Here is an 18,097-nt window from a genome sequence, read left to right as displayed (position 1 = left end):
AATACTCAATAATTTGTTTGATTACACTATGAAATGAGATATTTGGATTGTAATTTTTATTTTTTTAGGCTTACTGTTGCAAATTGTGTTTTTGGTGCCATCTAATTTATATTATTTTTAAATTGTGATTGCATTTTTACAGCTATTACATTGTTATTTTGTCAATTGATTAAGTGAAAAAAAAATTATATTTTGTTTCATTGTTTGTTTGTTAGACAAATTCATATATCATGTCTCTCAAGTACATGTCGGGATATCAAAAAAGAAAAAGAAGGTTGAGGATGGAATCATTAATTCAAAGTCAAGTTGGAGATATCAACAAGTATTTCACTCCCAATATTGTCGAGAGTAAAAATGTGGCAGAAAATTTGGTGAATGAAGAAGAATATATTGAATTAAATGATGATGAGAAAGTGTTTGAATTTGTCAATATGGATGAAATGGGCAACAATGAGGAGATTCTTGAACCTCTCATTGTAGAGGAATCCAATTTTTCTGAGAAAAATGATGAGAAAGTGGGATAATATTGATCAAAAAATGATAAACTTGAGAGAGGTTCAAAGATAGATGTTCGTACTTTGTTTCCAAAAATAGTACCAACAGACATTTTAATGTATTGCATTATAAAATAATTTTGCCAAATGGGGAGAAAAATGATAGAAGATGGCTGTTATATTCAAATTATGTGGACAAAATCTTTTGTTTTTGTTGTAAATTGTTCAAAAAACAAAAGAACAAGATTGGTATCCAATTAGCTAATGAAGGATACAACGACTGGCATAATTTAAGTAGTTGTCTTATAGCCCATGAAGCGATTAAGGAGCATATGGAGTGTATGACTGATTGGCTTGAATTGGAACGAAGGTTACAAAAGAATCAGACAATTGATGCAAAAGCAAAAGTACAATTGAAAAAAGAAAAAGAACACCGGAAACATGTGTTACACAGGATAATTTCCATAGTGCAAAGATTAGCGAAAAATAACTTGGCAGTTCGAGAAAGTTGTGAGAAACTTTATGTTGAAAATAATGGCCTCTTTTTGCAGATGATTGAAATGATTGCTGAGTTTTATCCGATAATGAAAGAGCATCTTCGGCGTATCAAATACCATGAAACCTTTACTACATATTGTTGGATAACGGTGATCAGATCAATCAGGATTGATACCCGGTGCAGCGGAAGTTTAAAAATTTTATATGGAACGATTCCATAATGGGTATCAAAACTTTACGATTAAATTGTGTGTGTAAAAATTAAATAACAATTATAAATTTTTACCTCCAATCTCGAATCGAGATTATGGACACCAACAGATTACTCTTCTCTTGTTGTATCTCCCAGGAACTGATGGACGAACTGTTCTTCAATCAGGTCCACGAACAGAGATTTAATCCCTCTGATAGATTGCACTAGAAAATCTATCAGAAGTTTCTATGAAGAGAATTAACGAATTTGATCCGTTAAACCAGACTGTAATTCAAAATTCACAGGCTGGATTTTTCCGAGCAGAGGGGAGGGGGGCGGCGGCCGCACTTAAGAAAAACAGGGTTTTCGAAAATTATTTTGTGACCTGTTGTTGTGTAATTTCTGTACTGCAATAACTTATTTATAATGTAAGCCGCTAACAGCTTAGGGCCCATTAGTCATAAGTTCAAGCCCGACAAGCAAAGCCCGCATGTTCAGAAATTAATATAAAATTCATCGTGACTCTGATTGATAAACCGATTTTACCAATGTTCACAGAAACCATTTCTGCACCTTTTAAAGTCAAGATAATTTTTCTGAATCCGAATTCAGTGATTTCCAAAAATGCCCATCCCTATGTCATTTTAGGAAATCTTACTCCTCTACTCTTAAATAAGAAGTCCCACTTCTTTGTTCATTAAATTTAACTCTTTAAATTTAACTATCTCAACGGGGATTAAAAATTCATTACTCTGTGTGACCCTCAATGGTTCAGGGATACAGCTAGCCGTGGGCTCACAACTCCTTGTGACTCGGAACAATAATTTCCGACTTGCCCATCGAATCATGGTAAGAGCGCCTAGCAACATCGCCCCATGATTCCCTAGGTATCACTGATAGTGCATGCAAGAACCAATAGATTTTGGTCAGCGTACAGTACGGTTCCTTCATCCAAATATCCCGATCGAATCAACAACCATTGGTAAATCGAGAGTTTTTCGAGATTCGATAACTATGCAATACATCTTGAAGATCAAATAGTGACATCGCATGTGCTACTAAGAAACCATTTCTTAAAACACATCATGTACTCTGGCCAGAGATTCGTCACACTAATATCTCCTCAGATCGCATAGGATATCCACACTCGCAAGTATGTGGTGAATCCTTGACAACAAAGCATCGACTCCTATATGTGTTGTAACTGTACCCAATCCCGACACCTGATGACCCCAATAGAGTCGGTAAACGAGTCAAAGCACAGTACTAGTGTTGGAAAACTGGCGAGTTCCCAGACCAATTACGATTGATACCCGGTGCAGCGGAAGTTTAAAAATTTTTCATGGAACGTTTCCATGGTATGGGTATCAACCGTTCATCGATTGAATTACGTGTGTGTAAAATTCAAATAACAATTAAATAAATTTTACCTCAAATCTCGCAACGAGATTAATGGACACCAACAGAACAATTCTGCTCTTGTTGTCTCTCCCTGGAACCGATGAACGCCTTCAATCAGGTCCACGAACAGAGGTTTAATCCCTCTGATAGATTGCACTAGAAAATCTATCAGAAGTTTTCTGCGAAGAGAATAAACGAATCTGATTCGCTATTCCTTACTGCGATTCAAAATCACAGACCGGAATTTCTCGGGCAGAGGGGGAGGGTTCGGCCGATTTGTTGAGAGAGAGGCTAGGGTTCGATTTTTGCTCTGTCTCAAAAATTATGACCTGTTGTGTGTAATTTCTGTACTGAAATAACTTATTTATAATGCAGGCCACTAACACCTTAGGGCCCATTAGTCATAAGCTGGGGCCCGACAAGCAAAGCCCGCTCGTTCAGAAATTAATATAAAATTCATCGTGACTCCGATTGATGAAACGATTTCACCAATGTGCACAGAAACCATTTCTGCACGTTTTAAAGTCAAAATAAATTTTCCTGAATCCGAATTCAGTGGTTTCCAAAAATGTCCATCCCTATGTCATTTTAGGAAATCCTACTCCCTTACTCTTATTTAAGAAGTCCAACTCCTTAGTTCATTAAATTTAACTCTTTAAATTTAACTATCTCAACGGGGATTAAAACTCCATTACACTGTGTGACCCTCAATGGTTCAGGGATACAGCTAGCCGTGGGCTCACAACTCCTTGTGACTCGGAACAACACTTTCCGACTTGCCCAACGAATCATGGTAAAGCGCCTAGCAACATCGCCCCATGATTCCCTAGGTATCACTGATAGTGCCTACAAGAACCAGTAGATTTTGGTTAACGTACAGTACGGTCCCTTCATCCATATATCCCGATCGAATCAACAACCATTGGTATATCGAGAGTCGCTCAAGATTCGATAACTATGCAATACATCTTGAAGATCAAATTAGTGACATCGCATGTGCTACTAAGAAACCATTTCTTAAATCACATCAAGTACTCTGGCCAGAGATTTGTCACACTAATATCTCCTCAGATCGCATAGGATATCCACACTCGCAAGTATGTGGTGAATCCTTGACAACAATGCATTGACTCCTATATGTGTCGTAACTGTACCCAATCTCGACACCTGATGACCCCCTCAGAGTCGGTAAACGAGTCAAAGCACAGTACTAGCATATAGAGTCTCCATGATGTTTCAAGTCGTAAGGACTAATGGTGTACAACCAAAACCGCGGACTTTATCCACTCGATAAGTGATAACCACTTGGAAAGTCCGGATATGGTAGTTCGACTATTCATCCTATGAATATCCATTTGCATGCTTCGAACATCTCCATGTTCCCTACCAATGAAACGTGGTACTCCGCATCGCAAATGCTAGTCTCAAACTCGAGCGATCCTTATCCTTATTATCGGACGGCTCAATCGACTAGGAACGGTTTTAGAATATACAGTGACTATAAGATGTATTTCATGATAGACATCTCCATGTTCTACCACATCTTACATACACTATAGTATATTCAAGGTCTTTATCAAAACAACAATAGTATATCACAATATAACAATATGAAGTAATATAAAGTCATTGCCATAAAAGTGTAAATAATATTAAACAAAAGATTGTTTATACAAAGAGTCAACAAAGCCCATAGCCACACAGTTGGCTCACTGGGCACCCACTCTTACAACTAGCATATAGAGTCTCAATGATGTTTCAAGTAGTAAGGACTAATGATGTACAACCAAAACCGCGGACTTTATCCACTCGATAAGTGATAACCACTTGGAAAGTTCGGATAGGGTAGTTCGATCATTCATCATATGAATATCCATTTGCATGCTTCGAACATCTCTATGTTCCTTACCAATGAAACGTGGTACTCTGCATCGCAAATGCTAGTCTCTAACTCGAGCGATCCTTATCCTTATTATCGGACGGCTCAATCGACTAGGAACGATTTAGAATATACAGTGACTATAAGATGTGTTTCATGATAGACATCCTCATGTACTACCACATCTTACATACACTATAGTATATTCAAGGTCTTTATCAAAACAACAATAGTATATCACAATATAACAATATGAAGAAAGATAAAGTCATTGCCATTAATAAAAGTGTAAATTATATTAAACAAAAGATTGTTTATACAAAGAGTCATCAAAGCCCTTAGCCACAAGTTGGCTCACCGGGCACCCACTCTTTCAATCTCCCACTTGCCCTAAAGCCAACTAGTCATATTACGTAGACCCATTGCTTCGCGATGTTTGTCAAATAATGGTCCTGGCAAGGGCTTAGTAAGTGGATCAGCGATATTGTCTGCAGAGGCCACTCTTTCGACAGTGATGTCTCCTCTTTCCACAATCTCCCGGATTATGTGGTATTTCCTCAGTACGTGTTTGGATCTTTGATGAGACTTTGGTTCCTTTGCCTGAGCAACGGCACCCGTGTTGTCACAGTACACCGGGACTGGACCAACAACTTCAGGAATGACGCCCAACTCTTGGACGAAATTCCTCATCCAAACGGCCTCTTTAGCAGCAGCTGATGCTACAATGTATTCTGCCTCAGTGTTGGAATCCGCTGTGGTGTCCTGCTTGGAACTCTTCCAAGAGACAGCACTGCCATTGAGCATGAACACAAATCCAGAGGTTGACTTCGAGTCATCCACGTCACTTTGGAAGCTAGAGTCGGTATAGCCTTCCAATTTTAGTTCTCTTCCTCCATATACCATGAACATATTCTTAGTCCTTCGTAAGTACTTAAGAATGTCCTTCACGGCTTTCCAATGCATTTGACCGGGATTAGCTTGATATCTGCTCGTGACACTCAGAGCAAATGCTACATCCGGTCTGGTAGATATCATCCCATACATGATACTACCAATGGCTGACTCATATGGTACATGTGTCATTTTCTCTATCTCTTCATCAGTCTTGGGACACATAGACTTGGATAGAGAAACTCCATGACACATAGGTAGATGTCCTCTCTTGGACCCATCCATTGAAAACCTTTTCAATATGGTGTCGATGTAGGTTGCTTGAGTGAGTCCTATCATTCTCTTAGATCTATCTCTATAGATCTGTATCCCTAGAATATAGGATGCCTCACCCAAATCCTTCATCGAGAATCTACCTGATAACCATATCTTTGTTGACTGCAACATCCCTACATCATTCCCAATGAGTAGGATGTCATCAACATAAAGTACTAAGAATGTCACAGCATCCTTAACTACTTTCTTGTACACGCATGGTTCCTCCGGGTTCTTGATGAAACCAAAATCTTTTATTATTTCATCAAATTTCTGGTTCCAACTTCTTGATGCTTGTTTGAGACCATAGATTGATCTCTGAAGCTTGCATACCTTATGCTCGCTTTCCATGGATGTGTATCCCTCAGGCTGCGTCATATAGATCTCTTCCTTAATGTTTCCATTAAGAAATGCAGTCTTCACATCCATTTGCCATATCTCATAGTCATATCAAGCAGCTATGGCAATAAGGATTCTTATGGACTTGAACATTGCAACAGGTGAAAAGGTTTCATCATAGTCAACTTCTTGTCTTTGAGTATAACCTTTTGCCACCAATCGCGCCTTGTAGGTCAATACCTTACCATCAGGCCCAAGCTTTCTCTTGTAGATCCATTTACACCCTATTGGAACAATTCCATCGGGAGGATCTACTAAAGACCAAACTTGGTTTGTATGCATCGAATCTATTTCCGACTGCATAGCTTCAAGCCATAAATTTGAATCCGCATCAGAAATTGCTTCCTTGAAGTTTCTTGGATCACATCCAACATCGTGTTCATCTTGATCCCCTTCAAGAAGAAGACCATATCGAATAGGAGGTCTAGAAGTCCTCTCGGATCTTCTAAGTATAGGCGTGTCCATCAATGGTTCCTGAGGTGTAGGATCATTATTTTGTATTTCGGGTTCTTCTCGAATTTCTTCAAGTTCCATCATCTCGCCTTTCTTATCCAATAAGAACTCATTCTCCAAGAAGGTGGCATTCCTTGAAACAAACACCTTTGTTTCAGCAGGATGATAGAAATAATATCCGATTGAATTTTTCGGATACCCTACAAAATAACATAAGGTGGATCGACTATCCAACTTATCTCCCACTGTCTGCTTCACGTAAGCAGGACATCCCCAAATCCTCAAGTACGAATACTTAGGAGCTTTGCCATTCCATAACTCGTATGGTGTTTTGTCCACTGCTTTGGTGTGGATGTTGTTCAACAACAACACCGCCGTTTCAAGCGCGTAGCCCCAAAACGAAGGTGGAAGCTCAGTGAAGATCATCATGGATCGAACCATGTCCAACAAAGTTTGATTACGACGCTCCGATACACCATTTAGCTGAGGTGTCATAGGAGGAGTCCACTGAGAGAGAATCTCATTCTCTTTCAGATAGTCCAAAAACTCGGTACTTAAGTATTCTCCACCTCGATCCGATCGAAGTGCTTTAATACTTTTACCTAGCTTGTTTTCTACTTCAGCCTTGAATTCTTTGAACTTTTCAAATGCTTCAGACTTATATTTCATTAAATATAAATACCCATACCTAGAATAATCATCAGTAAAGGTAATGAAGTAGGTGTGGCCATATTGAGTACCAATTCTAAATGGACCACAAACATCTGTATGGATCAAATCCAACAGATTTTGACTACGCTCAGGTTTCCCCTTAAAAGGAGATTTAGTCATTTTTCCTTTCAGGCAGGACTCACAAGTAGGTAGAGAGTTAATATCATACATATCAAACATGCCCTCTCCCACTAGCTTGTTCATCCTCCTTGAGGAAATATGACCTAGCCTAGCATGCCATAGGTTTGCCGGGTTTTGACTATCGATTTTCCTTTTGTTTGTTGTTACCGGTTTATCAACATAATTTATTGGAACGTCTTTTAATTTTAAGTTATATAGATCATTTTCAAGTTGTCCATTTCCAATCAAACATTCATTCTTGTAAATATTGCAAATCTCATTCACAAAATTGCATGAAAAACCATCTCTATCAAGCATAGAAACAGAAATAATGTTTTTAATCAAATCTGGAACAAATAAAACATCTCTCAAAAGTAACTTAAAACCGTTCTGCAAAATTAAATAAACATCTCCCACAGCTTTAGCTTCAACTCTGGAACCATTTCCGAGCCTCAGCTGGGTCTCACCCATTCTAAGCCTGCGACTTCTTGTTATCACCTGCAAATCATTGCAAATGTGAGATCCACATCCGGTATCCAATACCCAAGAAGTAGTATTAAGTGAAACATTTATTTCAATATAGAACATACCCTTCGCAGTTCGCAACTGCTCTAGATATTCCTTGCAGTTACGTTTCCAATGACCGGGCTTCTTGCAGTAATGGCAAACATCCTTGGACTTTTCCATGTTTGAAGCCTTTGTCTTGTACTTCTTCTCGGGTTCGGTTTTCTTGGGTGGGGCAGAACGTTTCTTACCCTTTGTACTTGGCCCCTTCTTAGCAGAAGAAGAGGAGCCCACCAAGAAAGCCGGTTTATCCTTCTTTAAAATGGATTCATATGTTACAAGCATATTGACCATCTCTTCAAGGGAGGCCTCTATCTTGTTCATATTGAAATTCACCACAAATCCGTCAAACAAAGAAGGAAGAGATAGAAGTAATAAGTCCACGTTGAGTTCATGCTCCAACACCAAATCAAGCGTTACCAACTTCTGTATGAGCCAAATCACTCGTACCCCATGATCACGGACCGAAGTCCCTTCATGCATGCGACACGTCATTAGCTCCTTTACAGTAGCGAACCTTTCAGCCCTCGATTGAGCCCCAAAAAGTTCCTTGAGTTGTACGTGAATGTCAGCAGCATTCACGGTGTCCTCAAATCGCCTCTGGAGTTCATCAGACATCGAGGCTTGCATATAGCATTTGGCCTTGATATCATGGTCCCACCATGTATCAATTTTGGCCAACTCTTCTGGACTTACATCAGCTGGTGCTTCCTTCGGAGGAGATTTTTCTAACACGTAGAGCATCTTCTCCGAAGTCAAGACAATCTTCAACTTACGGAACCATTCCGTATAGTTTGCGCCAGTCAATTTATTTTGTTCGAGGATCGAGAAAAGTGGATTACGCGAATTCATCTTTATGAAATACTGAAAAGAAACAGACAAATATCAGTGATTGTTTAATTAATTTACTAAGACATAAAATAGGCGAAATTTATTTTATTAATTTCACTCCCACTATTTTAACGATTTCACTACCCTCTAGTGAAAACGGGAAACTGTTTTCCTTAGTGAGAACATGGAGTCCAATTGACAAACTATGGTCCCGAATAATATCATCCAACCATAATTTTCAAAAGGTAGAGCCCAATTGCTTCCAAAGCAACCTCCACGTTTTTACCTCATGTCCAATAAGGGCCCAATAATATGATGCCGTTTATTGTGACATGTCAAGATGACCCATCAATATTAAGTTGTGATGGACGGTCGCCATGTGGATCCCCCAATAATATGAGCCGATCCCATGGGAGTTCCACCCAACTTACAACATGTGTCGATCCAATGTACAGCTTTTCGACGAACAGGCCCCCCCAATAATATGAGCCGGACCGTATCCGCGGGTAGTATCTCATACATTGATCGTTGATGGAAGGTAGGAATATTTAAACAATTTTAAATTTCCTTTATTTATCTTGATATCAATTTTAAATCATATTTAAAATGAGGGATTTTAATTTTGAAAATTTGTCTCATCATTTTATAAATTTGTATGCTTGCCGGATTCACACAATTTTTTCTAAAACATGCATACAACAATAATATCACATATTATATAGGATGATCGATTCCATTTTTAATCGACCCGTGGTTGCCAATCACGAGTCTTAGTCCAATCCTAGGTAATATGCAGGTATGCAATGCAATCCTATTACATTGTGCTTCCAATTTACATTTCTTCTGTCGTTATTGTCTGCTGGGCCCACCTCCGTCTTCAAATCTTCATCTCCTACTAAGTCTAATGTATTTACAATAAATAACCATGACAAGTAGGGGATACATTTTAAGGGGTGGGAGCGGACAATAAACCAGGCCCACTTTTATTACATATGACAATTCATATTGGGCCATAAACCAGGCCCATTAATAAATCTAACAACAATAAAAACAAATGTAAATTCCTAACATACACCTAAAAAATTGGTCATGGCAATCGATCATCCTTATCCAATAACATTTAATTCAAAATTAATTTATTGGATAACATGCAATGGCAATTTAAATTAAAAGGATAAAATCATATTCCATATATAAAATCTTATTTTACATACAAAATCATATTTTATCTTTTTATCAAATAAAATCATATTTTACATATAAAATCCAATTTTATACATAAAATCATATTTTACTCAATATTTCCATAAGATCATATCTTATCATCAATTGTACCAAAAATAATTAATTTCAAAATTCAATTTAACGGATAAAATATTTAAATTTTCCAAAAATTCAAATTTATCCAAAATCAATTTTAAAAATTTTGGACTCGAACAATTCGATCCGATGCCTCGTGGACCAATCAAAAACAATTTTTGATCGGACCAAAAATAGAATTTTAACATATTAAAATTTTAATTTTAAAAATTAAAAATTAATTTTTTTTCGCGGGCCGCCCGGGACACTTCCGGGCTGCCCGCGCCCCAAAGGGGCTCGGGCCGGACAGCCCGGCTGCCCCTAGGGCAGCGATCACGTCGTTGCCCGGGGCAGCAACGTGATCGCTGCCCGGGGCAGCGACCATTGCTGCCCCCCTAGGCAGCGATCCAATCGCTTCCCGGGTTTTGCCCGAAAAAAAAAATTTTATTTTTAAAAAAAATTTATTTTGTTTCAAAAACCAAGGCTAAAAAATTTTCGTACAATCGATTAATTTAATCGCTTGATCTGAGCAACCTTTCTCTGATACCACTGTTGGATAACGGTGATCAGATCAATCAGGATTGATACCCGGTGCAGCGGAAGTTTAAAAATTTTATATGGAACGATTCCATAATGGGTATCAAAACTTTACGATTAAATTGTGTGTGTAAAAATTAAATAACAATTATAAATTTTTACCTCCAATCTCGAATCGAGATTATGGACACCAACAGATTACTCTGCTCTTGTTGTATCTCCCAGGAACTGATGGACGAACTGTTCTTCAATCAGGTCCACGAACAGAGATTTAATCCCTCTGATAGATTGCACTAGAAAATCTATCAGAAGTTTCTACGAAGAGAATTAACGAATTTGATCCGTTAAACCAGACTGTAATTCAAAATTCACAGGCTGAATTTTTCCGAGCAGAGGGGAGGGGGGCGGCGGCCACACTTAAGAAAAACAGGGTTTTCGAAAATTATTTTGTGACCTGTTGTTGTGTAATTTCTGTACTGCAATAACTTATTTATAATGTAGGCCGCTAACAGCTTAGGGCCCATTAGTCATAAGTTCAAGCCCGACAAGCAAAGCCCGCATGTTCAGAAATTAATATAAAATTCATCGTGACTCTGATTGATAAACCGATTTTACCAATGTTCACAGAAACCATTTCTGCACCTTTTAAAGTCAAGATAATTTTTCTGAATCCGAATTCAGTGATTTCCAAAAATGCCCATCCCTATGTCATTTTAGGAAATCTTACTCCTCTACTCTTAAATAAGAAGTCCCACTTCTTTGTTCATTAAATTTAACTCTTTAAATTTAACTATCTCAACGGGGATTAAAAATCCATTACTCTGTGTGACCCTCAATGGTTCAGGGATACAGCTAGCCGTGGGCTCACAACTCCTTGTGACTCGGAACAATAATTTCCGACTTGCCCATCGAATCATGGTAAGAGCGCCTAGCAACATCGCCCCATGATTCCCTAGGTATCACTGATAGTGCCTGCAAGAACCAATAGATTTTGGTTAGCGTACAGTACGGTCCCTTCATCCAAATATCCCGATCGAATCAACAACCATTGGTAAATCGAGAGTTGTTCGAGATTCGATAACTATGCAATACATCTTGAAGATCAAATAGTGACATCGCATGTGCTACTAAGAAACCATTTCTTAAAACACATCATGTACTCTGGCCAGAGATTCGTCACACTAATATCTCCTCAGATCGCATAGGATATCCACACTCGCAAGTATGTGGTGAATCCTTGACAACAAAGCATCGACTCCTATATGTGTTGTAACTGTACCCAATCCCGACACCTGATGACCCCAATAGAGTCGGTAAACGAGTCAAAGCACAGTACTAGCATATAGAGTCTCAATGATGTTTCAAGTAGTAAGGACTAATGGTGTACAACCAAAACCGTGGACTTTATCCACTCGATAAGTGATAACCACTTGGAAAGTCCGGATAGGGTAGTTCGATCATTCATCGTATGAATATCCATTTGCATGCTTCGAACATCTCTATGTTCCTTACCAATGAAACGTGGTACTCTGCATCGCAAATGCTAGTCTCTAACTCGAGCGATCCTTATCCTTATTATCGGACGGCTCAATCGACTAGAAACGATTTAGAATATACAGTGACTATAAGATGTGTTTCATGATAGACATCCTCATGTACTACCACATCTTACATACACTATAGTATATTCAAGGTCTTTATCAAAACAACAATAGTATATCACAATATAACAATATGAACAAAGATAAAGTCATTGCCATTAATAAAAGTGTAAATTATATTAACCAAAAGATTGTTTATACAAAGAGTCATCAAAGCCCTTAGCCACAAGTTGGCTCACCGGGCACCCACTCTTTCAAATATCTTGATAACAAAATTTAGAATGAATTGATTCAAGTGCTGGCAGATGAAGTAAGAAAGAAATTACTTGCGAAAGTCAAAAAGGCAAAATATTTTTCAATCAACTTAGATTGTACTCCAGATATTAGTCATAAGGAGCAAATGTCTCTTGTCATACGATGTTTGGATGAGTCGGAAAATTCAACAAAAGTGAAAGAATATTGGATAGAATTTTTAGAGGTGGATGACATGACTGGGCAAGGGCTTTTTATGCATTTTAAGGATTCTTTGATCAATCTTGGGCTTGATATTGACGATGTACAAGGTCAAGGGTACGACAATGGATCTAACATGAAAGAGAAACTCAAAGGTGTACAAAAAAGGTTTCTTGAAATAAATCCCAGAGCCTTTTATACTCTTTGTGGTTGTCATAGCCTTAATTTGGCATTATGTGATATGGCAAACTGTTGTCCTCAAGCTATTTCATTTTTCGGAGTGAAACAACGCATTTATACATTATTCTCCTCTTCGACCAAGCGATGGAGAATTTTTAAAGATCGTGTAAAGGGTTTGATAGGTAAGCCATTATCACAAACACGCTGGGAAAGTGTAACGCCCGGAATTATTTAATTTTAATCCGAGAATAATTAATTTGGAAATATTTGGAGTTTTGATTTAAATTCTAATATTCTTAAATTGATTAGGATTGAAATTGAATAACAAGAGAATGTGAGGACTGAATTGCAATTATTGCATAGTTGAGGGGCCAAAGTGCAAAATTCTAAAAATGACCAGGACACGTGTGATTTTGTAAATTCATTCACGTGTATATGATTATTCCATCAGATTTCTCAAAGTTAGAAGGAAGAAACCGAGAGCAGAATTCCAACTTTCAATCTTCTTCTTCAAATGCATATATCTTGAGCTACGGATATCCGATTTCGATTCCGAAAGATGTTCTGGAATCCTCGCTAGACGACCTTCAATTTGATGTAAGTTTCTTCTTTGTTCATCAAGGTTGGAGAAGTCGAATTGGACAGATATCAGATGTTGATATGAAGTGTTGTTGTTAAGCTTCTATCTTTTGTGTTCTTGAGATTGGCTTGAAGATTGATTGTTATATCGTGTTCTTATGTTTTCTCAGCTATTATTCGACTTTTATACCTGCTGATATGTGGGGTTTTGGACTGGTATATAGCGGATATGAATATAGACTTGTTAGAGTTGCGTTCGGGATCGCCGAGTTATACCGATATGCCGTCAAACTCTTGATTTGCAATGTTTTGCTAGCTTGTGCTTGAGCTGCTATTGAGGTGTATCATAGCTGATATTTCCTTGGTTGTATGCTATGTTTTCAGTGTATAAACAGGACACATTGAGCTTGAAAACATCGCCTCTGAAACCAATAGAAGAAAGCACAAGGTTGGTAGATTTTTGCCTTGAAGTTTGTTTGAAGATTGAGCAGCTTTTTGATATAGATTTGGGGGTTGTATGGTACAGATTTGGACAAGCTAGAACAAGTTAGAAGAAATCCCAAACATCACATTTGAAAGGTAAAAGTGTACTATTATTTGATTGGGAATACAACTCGAGATGGTTTGTATCGAGTTCCCCTAAATCACATACTTGTTTGCTTAATTGCTCTTATGTGTTTACCTTGAGTTATTGAATAAGTTGTTGTTATAATGAATGCTTTGAGAATGATATATATATGTTGCATTCATCTTGAAGACTTATTATTTGATTTTGAAATGAACGGAAACGTTCGAATAGACGATTTGAGGAATCGTATATGTATGGCCTGGGTGGTTGTTTTAGCCTAGCGTCTGATTTGCATATATGATTGCTTCAAAGTCTAGAGAAGAAAGATAAGTACCCCATCTCGATTGGGAGAGTCGGTGGATTAGTTATGATATCTACTTCTCGGGATCCCAACCGACGAATGACGAAATGAACCTTGTTTTGAAAACATGCATTGTACTTACTTTTATATCATGATCTTGATATATGTTGTTATGCATGTTTAGTTGCTTTTACTGGGAAATCTATTTCTCACCGGAGTTATCCGGCTATTGTTTTGTTGTATGTGTCATGGCAATAGGAGGGAGTGGAACCGGGCAAAGGCGTACTTAAAGAACAAGGGATGAGATGAACATAATGTGATGATCCGAGTTAGATGAGTTGAGTGAGTTGTCATGTTGTAGAGTTGAATTCTAAACATGAGCATGTTTTAGATACTTGTATCAAGACTTGTAAATGATCTAGTTGTTGTCTTGTTAATGTTTATAGGATTTGAGATTTGATGTAACTCTTTGAGACAACATGATGTATCTTGTTCTTGTTGATATGGCAATGTTTCTTGTATGTTTATGATTATGATTTAAGGCCTTGTAATAGTTTATTCCTATCAATTATCGCATGTTAGAATGCATGTTAGATGTTGCTATGGATTAGATCTTGTATGAGACCTTGTAGGAGATGACCTTGAATGGAAATGCATGAAGAACAGTTTTGACAGCAGCTGTGCACCTTTTTTTTTTCTGGTGCAGTGGCCTGCGCACGGGCGAGCTAGTACTCGCGCGCGTGCGAGCCAGCTCTTGAGACCTCGGTCTCATTGGCCGGCGCGCGCGCGAGGGGTGATGCCCACGCGTGCGCAGGGCAATCTAAAAAAAAAAAAAAAATTTATTCTTTTGTTTAGACATTGATTGTTGTCTATTATTGTTGATTAATGTTTATTGAGAGATTAGAACTCGGGTTGTCACAACAGGTGGTATCAGAGAAAGACAATTCTGGACTTAGATAGACAGTGAGTGGGGTAGATCGAGTCTTCTGCCTTACTTATTTATGTTTGTTTTTATCATGCTATGATTTAATTACGTGATTGAATTACATGTTTTAAATGCTAGCATGATTTACTTTCAAGTATTTTATTACAAGATGTTGTATTTATTTTATTTGAAAGTATGATTACAATGATTAAAGATGCATGCTTATGGGAATATCTGAACTGATAGAGGCATGTATCCTGATGAATTATGACATGCTACCTGATTATCTGAATTGATTGGAAACATGTTTTATTTGAAGATTGTGATTATTTATTTAAGATTGAATCAGAACCGAGTCTTGATCAGAGGTAAGATGATCAGAGGAGGACTGAGATAATTTGATGATTTGGTATCCTAACCATTTTGATAATCAGATATGTCTCGAAGACCAGGACGACCTCCTCTGAGACCCCATGTTCCTATTTCTCTACCATAACAGACAGTTCATACTCCACCAACAGTTGTCACACCGATAGTGCCTGCAACTGCAGTCCCGAGTAATGAATAGGGCAGTACATCACGAGATATGACAGATATGACTGCAACTCCCATGGAAACACTACTGAAAAGTTTTCAATCCTACAAGCCGCCAACTCTGAAAGGTACTGAGAATGCAGTTGAATGTGAAGGATGGCTTGATGACATGGAGATGTTATTTGATTCACTTGACTACGGTGATGAACGAAGAGTCAGACTTGTTGGTCATCAGTTGCATGAGGTTGCTAAAAGCTGGTGGTTCACAACAAAGAAATCTCTGGAGCGTAGAGGAACTGTTCTGACCTGGAATGTCTTCAAGACTGAATTCTATCAACGTTTCTTTCCGGTATCTTATCGAAAAAACAAGGGTGCCGAATTTGCTAATCTGAGGTAGGGAAACTTGAACATTGAAGACTATGTTGCAAAATTCACGACATTACTACGTTTTGCTCCACATGTTGCAGATAGTGACGAGGCTATGGCTGATCAGTTCATTAATGGACTGAATCCTGATGTTTTTACCCTTGTGAATACAAGACGACCGAATAATTTTGCTGATGCCTTGAACAGTGCCAAAGGCGCAGAAGCTGGCTTGATACAGCAGCGAGGAGCTTCGTATATTGCACAGCCTCCGAAACAGTCACAACATTCAGCTTCAACTTAGCAACAGTCGTCTCGATTTGACAGTGGTGGCAGTAGCAGTGGCAAGAAGGGATATTTGCAAGCTAGAGGAAAACAATTTAAGAAATCTGGAAGCAGTTCTTCAAGTTCCAGTGGTACGAAACAGAAGTCTGGGGTATTTTGTAACACTTGTGGTGGAGGACATCCAACTGATCAGTGTCGAGGTGTAACTGGGAGATGCCATATATGCCATCAGACTGGCCATTTTGCGAGAGTATGCCCTCAGAGAGGTGCTGGACAGGCACGAGGTGCAGAGTCATCACGATCAGTGGCTCAACCCGCGAGGCAAGCCTCCTCTGTTCATTACTTTCAACCATCACCACCTTAGCAACAATCGAGGCCAGTAGGAAGTCAGGCAGGCAGTCAGCCACAGAGACAGCAGGCTCATGTCTATGCACTGACGGAGGAACAGGCACAGGGAGCACCATATGACGTGATTGCAGGTAACTGTTCTCTTTATGGTTATCCTGCATATGTCTTGATTGATACAGGTGCATCCCATACGTTTATATCTGCCAAATTTGTTGCATTGCATGCTTTTCCTGTTGAAACATTACCTATTGTAGTATCTGTTTCTTCTCCTTTGGGGAGGGGTCTTATCTCGATTCAGATAGTTAAGAATTGTTTACTACAGTATGAGGGTAATGAAATTGAGATAGATTGCTTCGTACTTGATATGTCTGATTTCGACTGTATTATGGGGATTGATATGCTGAATAAGTACAGAGCTACCGTAGACTGTTTCCAGAAGATAGTGAGATTCAGGCCTGAAATGGCTAGAGAATGGAAGTTCTATGGTAAGGGTTCACGTGCCAAGATTCCTCTTATTTCTGTATTATCTATGACCCGACTTTTGCAGAAAGGAGCAGAGGGATTTCTTGTTTATGCAGTTGATGTGTTGAAAACTAGCCCGAACCTGGCTGATTTGCCAGTGGTTAGTGAGTTTGCGGACGTTTTCCCTGATGAGATTCCAGGATTACCTCCGTATCGAGAGATTGATTTCAGCATAGAACTGATGCCAGGAACTGCACCGATTTCGAAAGCACCTTATCGAATGGCACCAGTTGAACTGAATGAATTGAAGGAACAGTTAGAAGATTTACTGGCCAAGGGATACATTCGACCCAGTGTTTCTCCTTGGGGATCTCCAGTACTGTTTGTTAGAAAGAAAGACGGTTCAATGAGATTATGTATCGAGTACCGGCAACTGAACAAGGCTACGGTAAAGAACAAATACCATTTGCCTCGTATTGATGATTTATTTGATCAGTTGCAGGGTTCTTCTGTGTATTCCAAGATTGATCTGAGATCTGGATACCATCAGTTGAGAGTTAGGGATTCTGATATTCCTAAGACTGCGTTCAGAACCAGGTATGGCCATTATGAGTTTATAGTTATGCCGTTTGGTTTGACGAATGCTCCAGCTGTTTTTATGGCTTTGATGAACCGTGTATTTCAGAAGTATCTAGATGATTTTGTGATTATCTTTATTGATGATATTCTGATATATTCAAATAATTTGATTGATCATTCTGAACATCTGAGAACAGTATTGAAGACTTTAAGAGCCGAGAAACTATATGCTAAACTGTCGAAATGCGAGTTTTGGCTGAAACAGGTTGTCTTTCTTGGACATATTATATCTAGAAATGGTATTTCTGTGGATCCAAGTAAAGTTGAAGCAGTG

General features: G+C 38.5%; 1 protein-coding gene across 1 annotated transcript; it reads left to right on the top strand.

The window, feature by feature from the left end:
- The first annotated feature begins 281 nt into the window (after nucleotides 1-281).
- LOC140877496 (uncharacterized) lies at nucleotides 282-13,725 on the top strand. The gene is made up of 4 exons (XM_073281033.1): nucleotides 282-515; nucleotides 734-1,097; nucleotides 12,567-12,807; nucleotides 13,569-13,725. Exons 1-4 carry the CDS (start codon nucleotides 282-284, stop codon nucleotides 13,723-13,725), a joined length of 996 nt encoding a protein of 331 aa, XP_073137134.1.
- Nucleotides 13,726-18,097: the final 4,372 nt, after the last annotated feature.

Source organism: Henckelia pumila, chromosome 2 (assembly GCF_033568475.1).
Source record: "Henckelia pumila isolate YLH828 chromosome 2, ASM3356847v2, whole genome shotgun sequence".
Lineage (NCBI taxonomy): Eukaryota > Viridiplantae > Streptophyta > Magnoliopsida > Lamiales > Gesneriaceae > Henckelia > Henckelia pumila.
The sequence above is the reverse complement of the archived record's forward strand: the minus strand, read 5'-3'. Positions and strand labels throughout refer to the sequence as shown.

Bases quoted from the DNA above. Each gene is read 5' to 3' on its own strand.
- LOC140877496 (XM_073281033.1), top strand. From the start codon at position 282: ATGGAATCATTAATTCAAAGTCAAGTTGGAGATATCAACAAGTATTTC. The intron at 516-733 runs GTGGGATAATAT...AAAAAACAAAAG, and splicing joins CTGAGAAAAATGATGAGAAA to AACAAGATTGGTATCCAATT. The intron at 12,808-13,568 runs GTTTCTTGAAAT...ATGTTTTCTCAG, and splicing joins CTCAAAGGTGTACAAAAAAG to CTATTATTCGACTTTTATAC.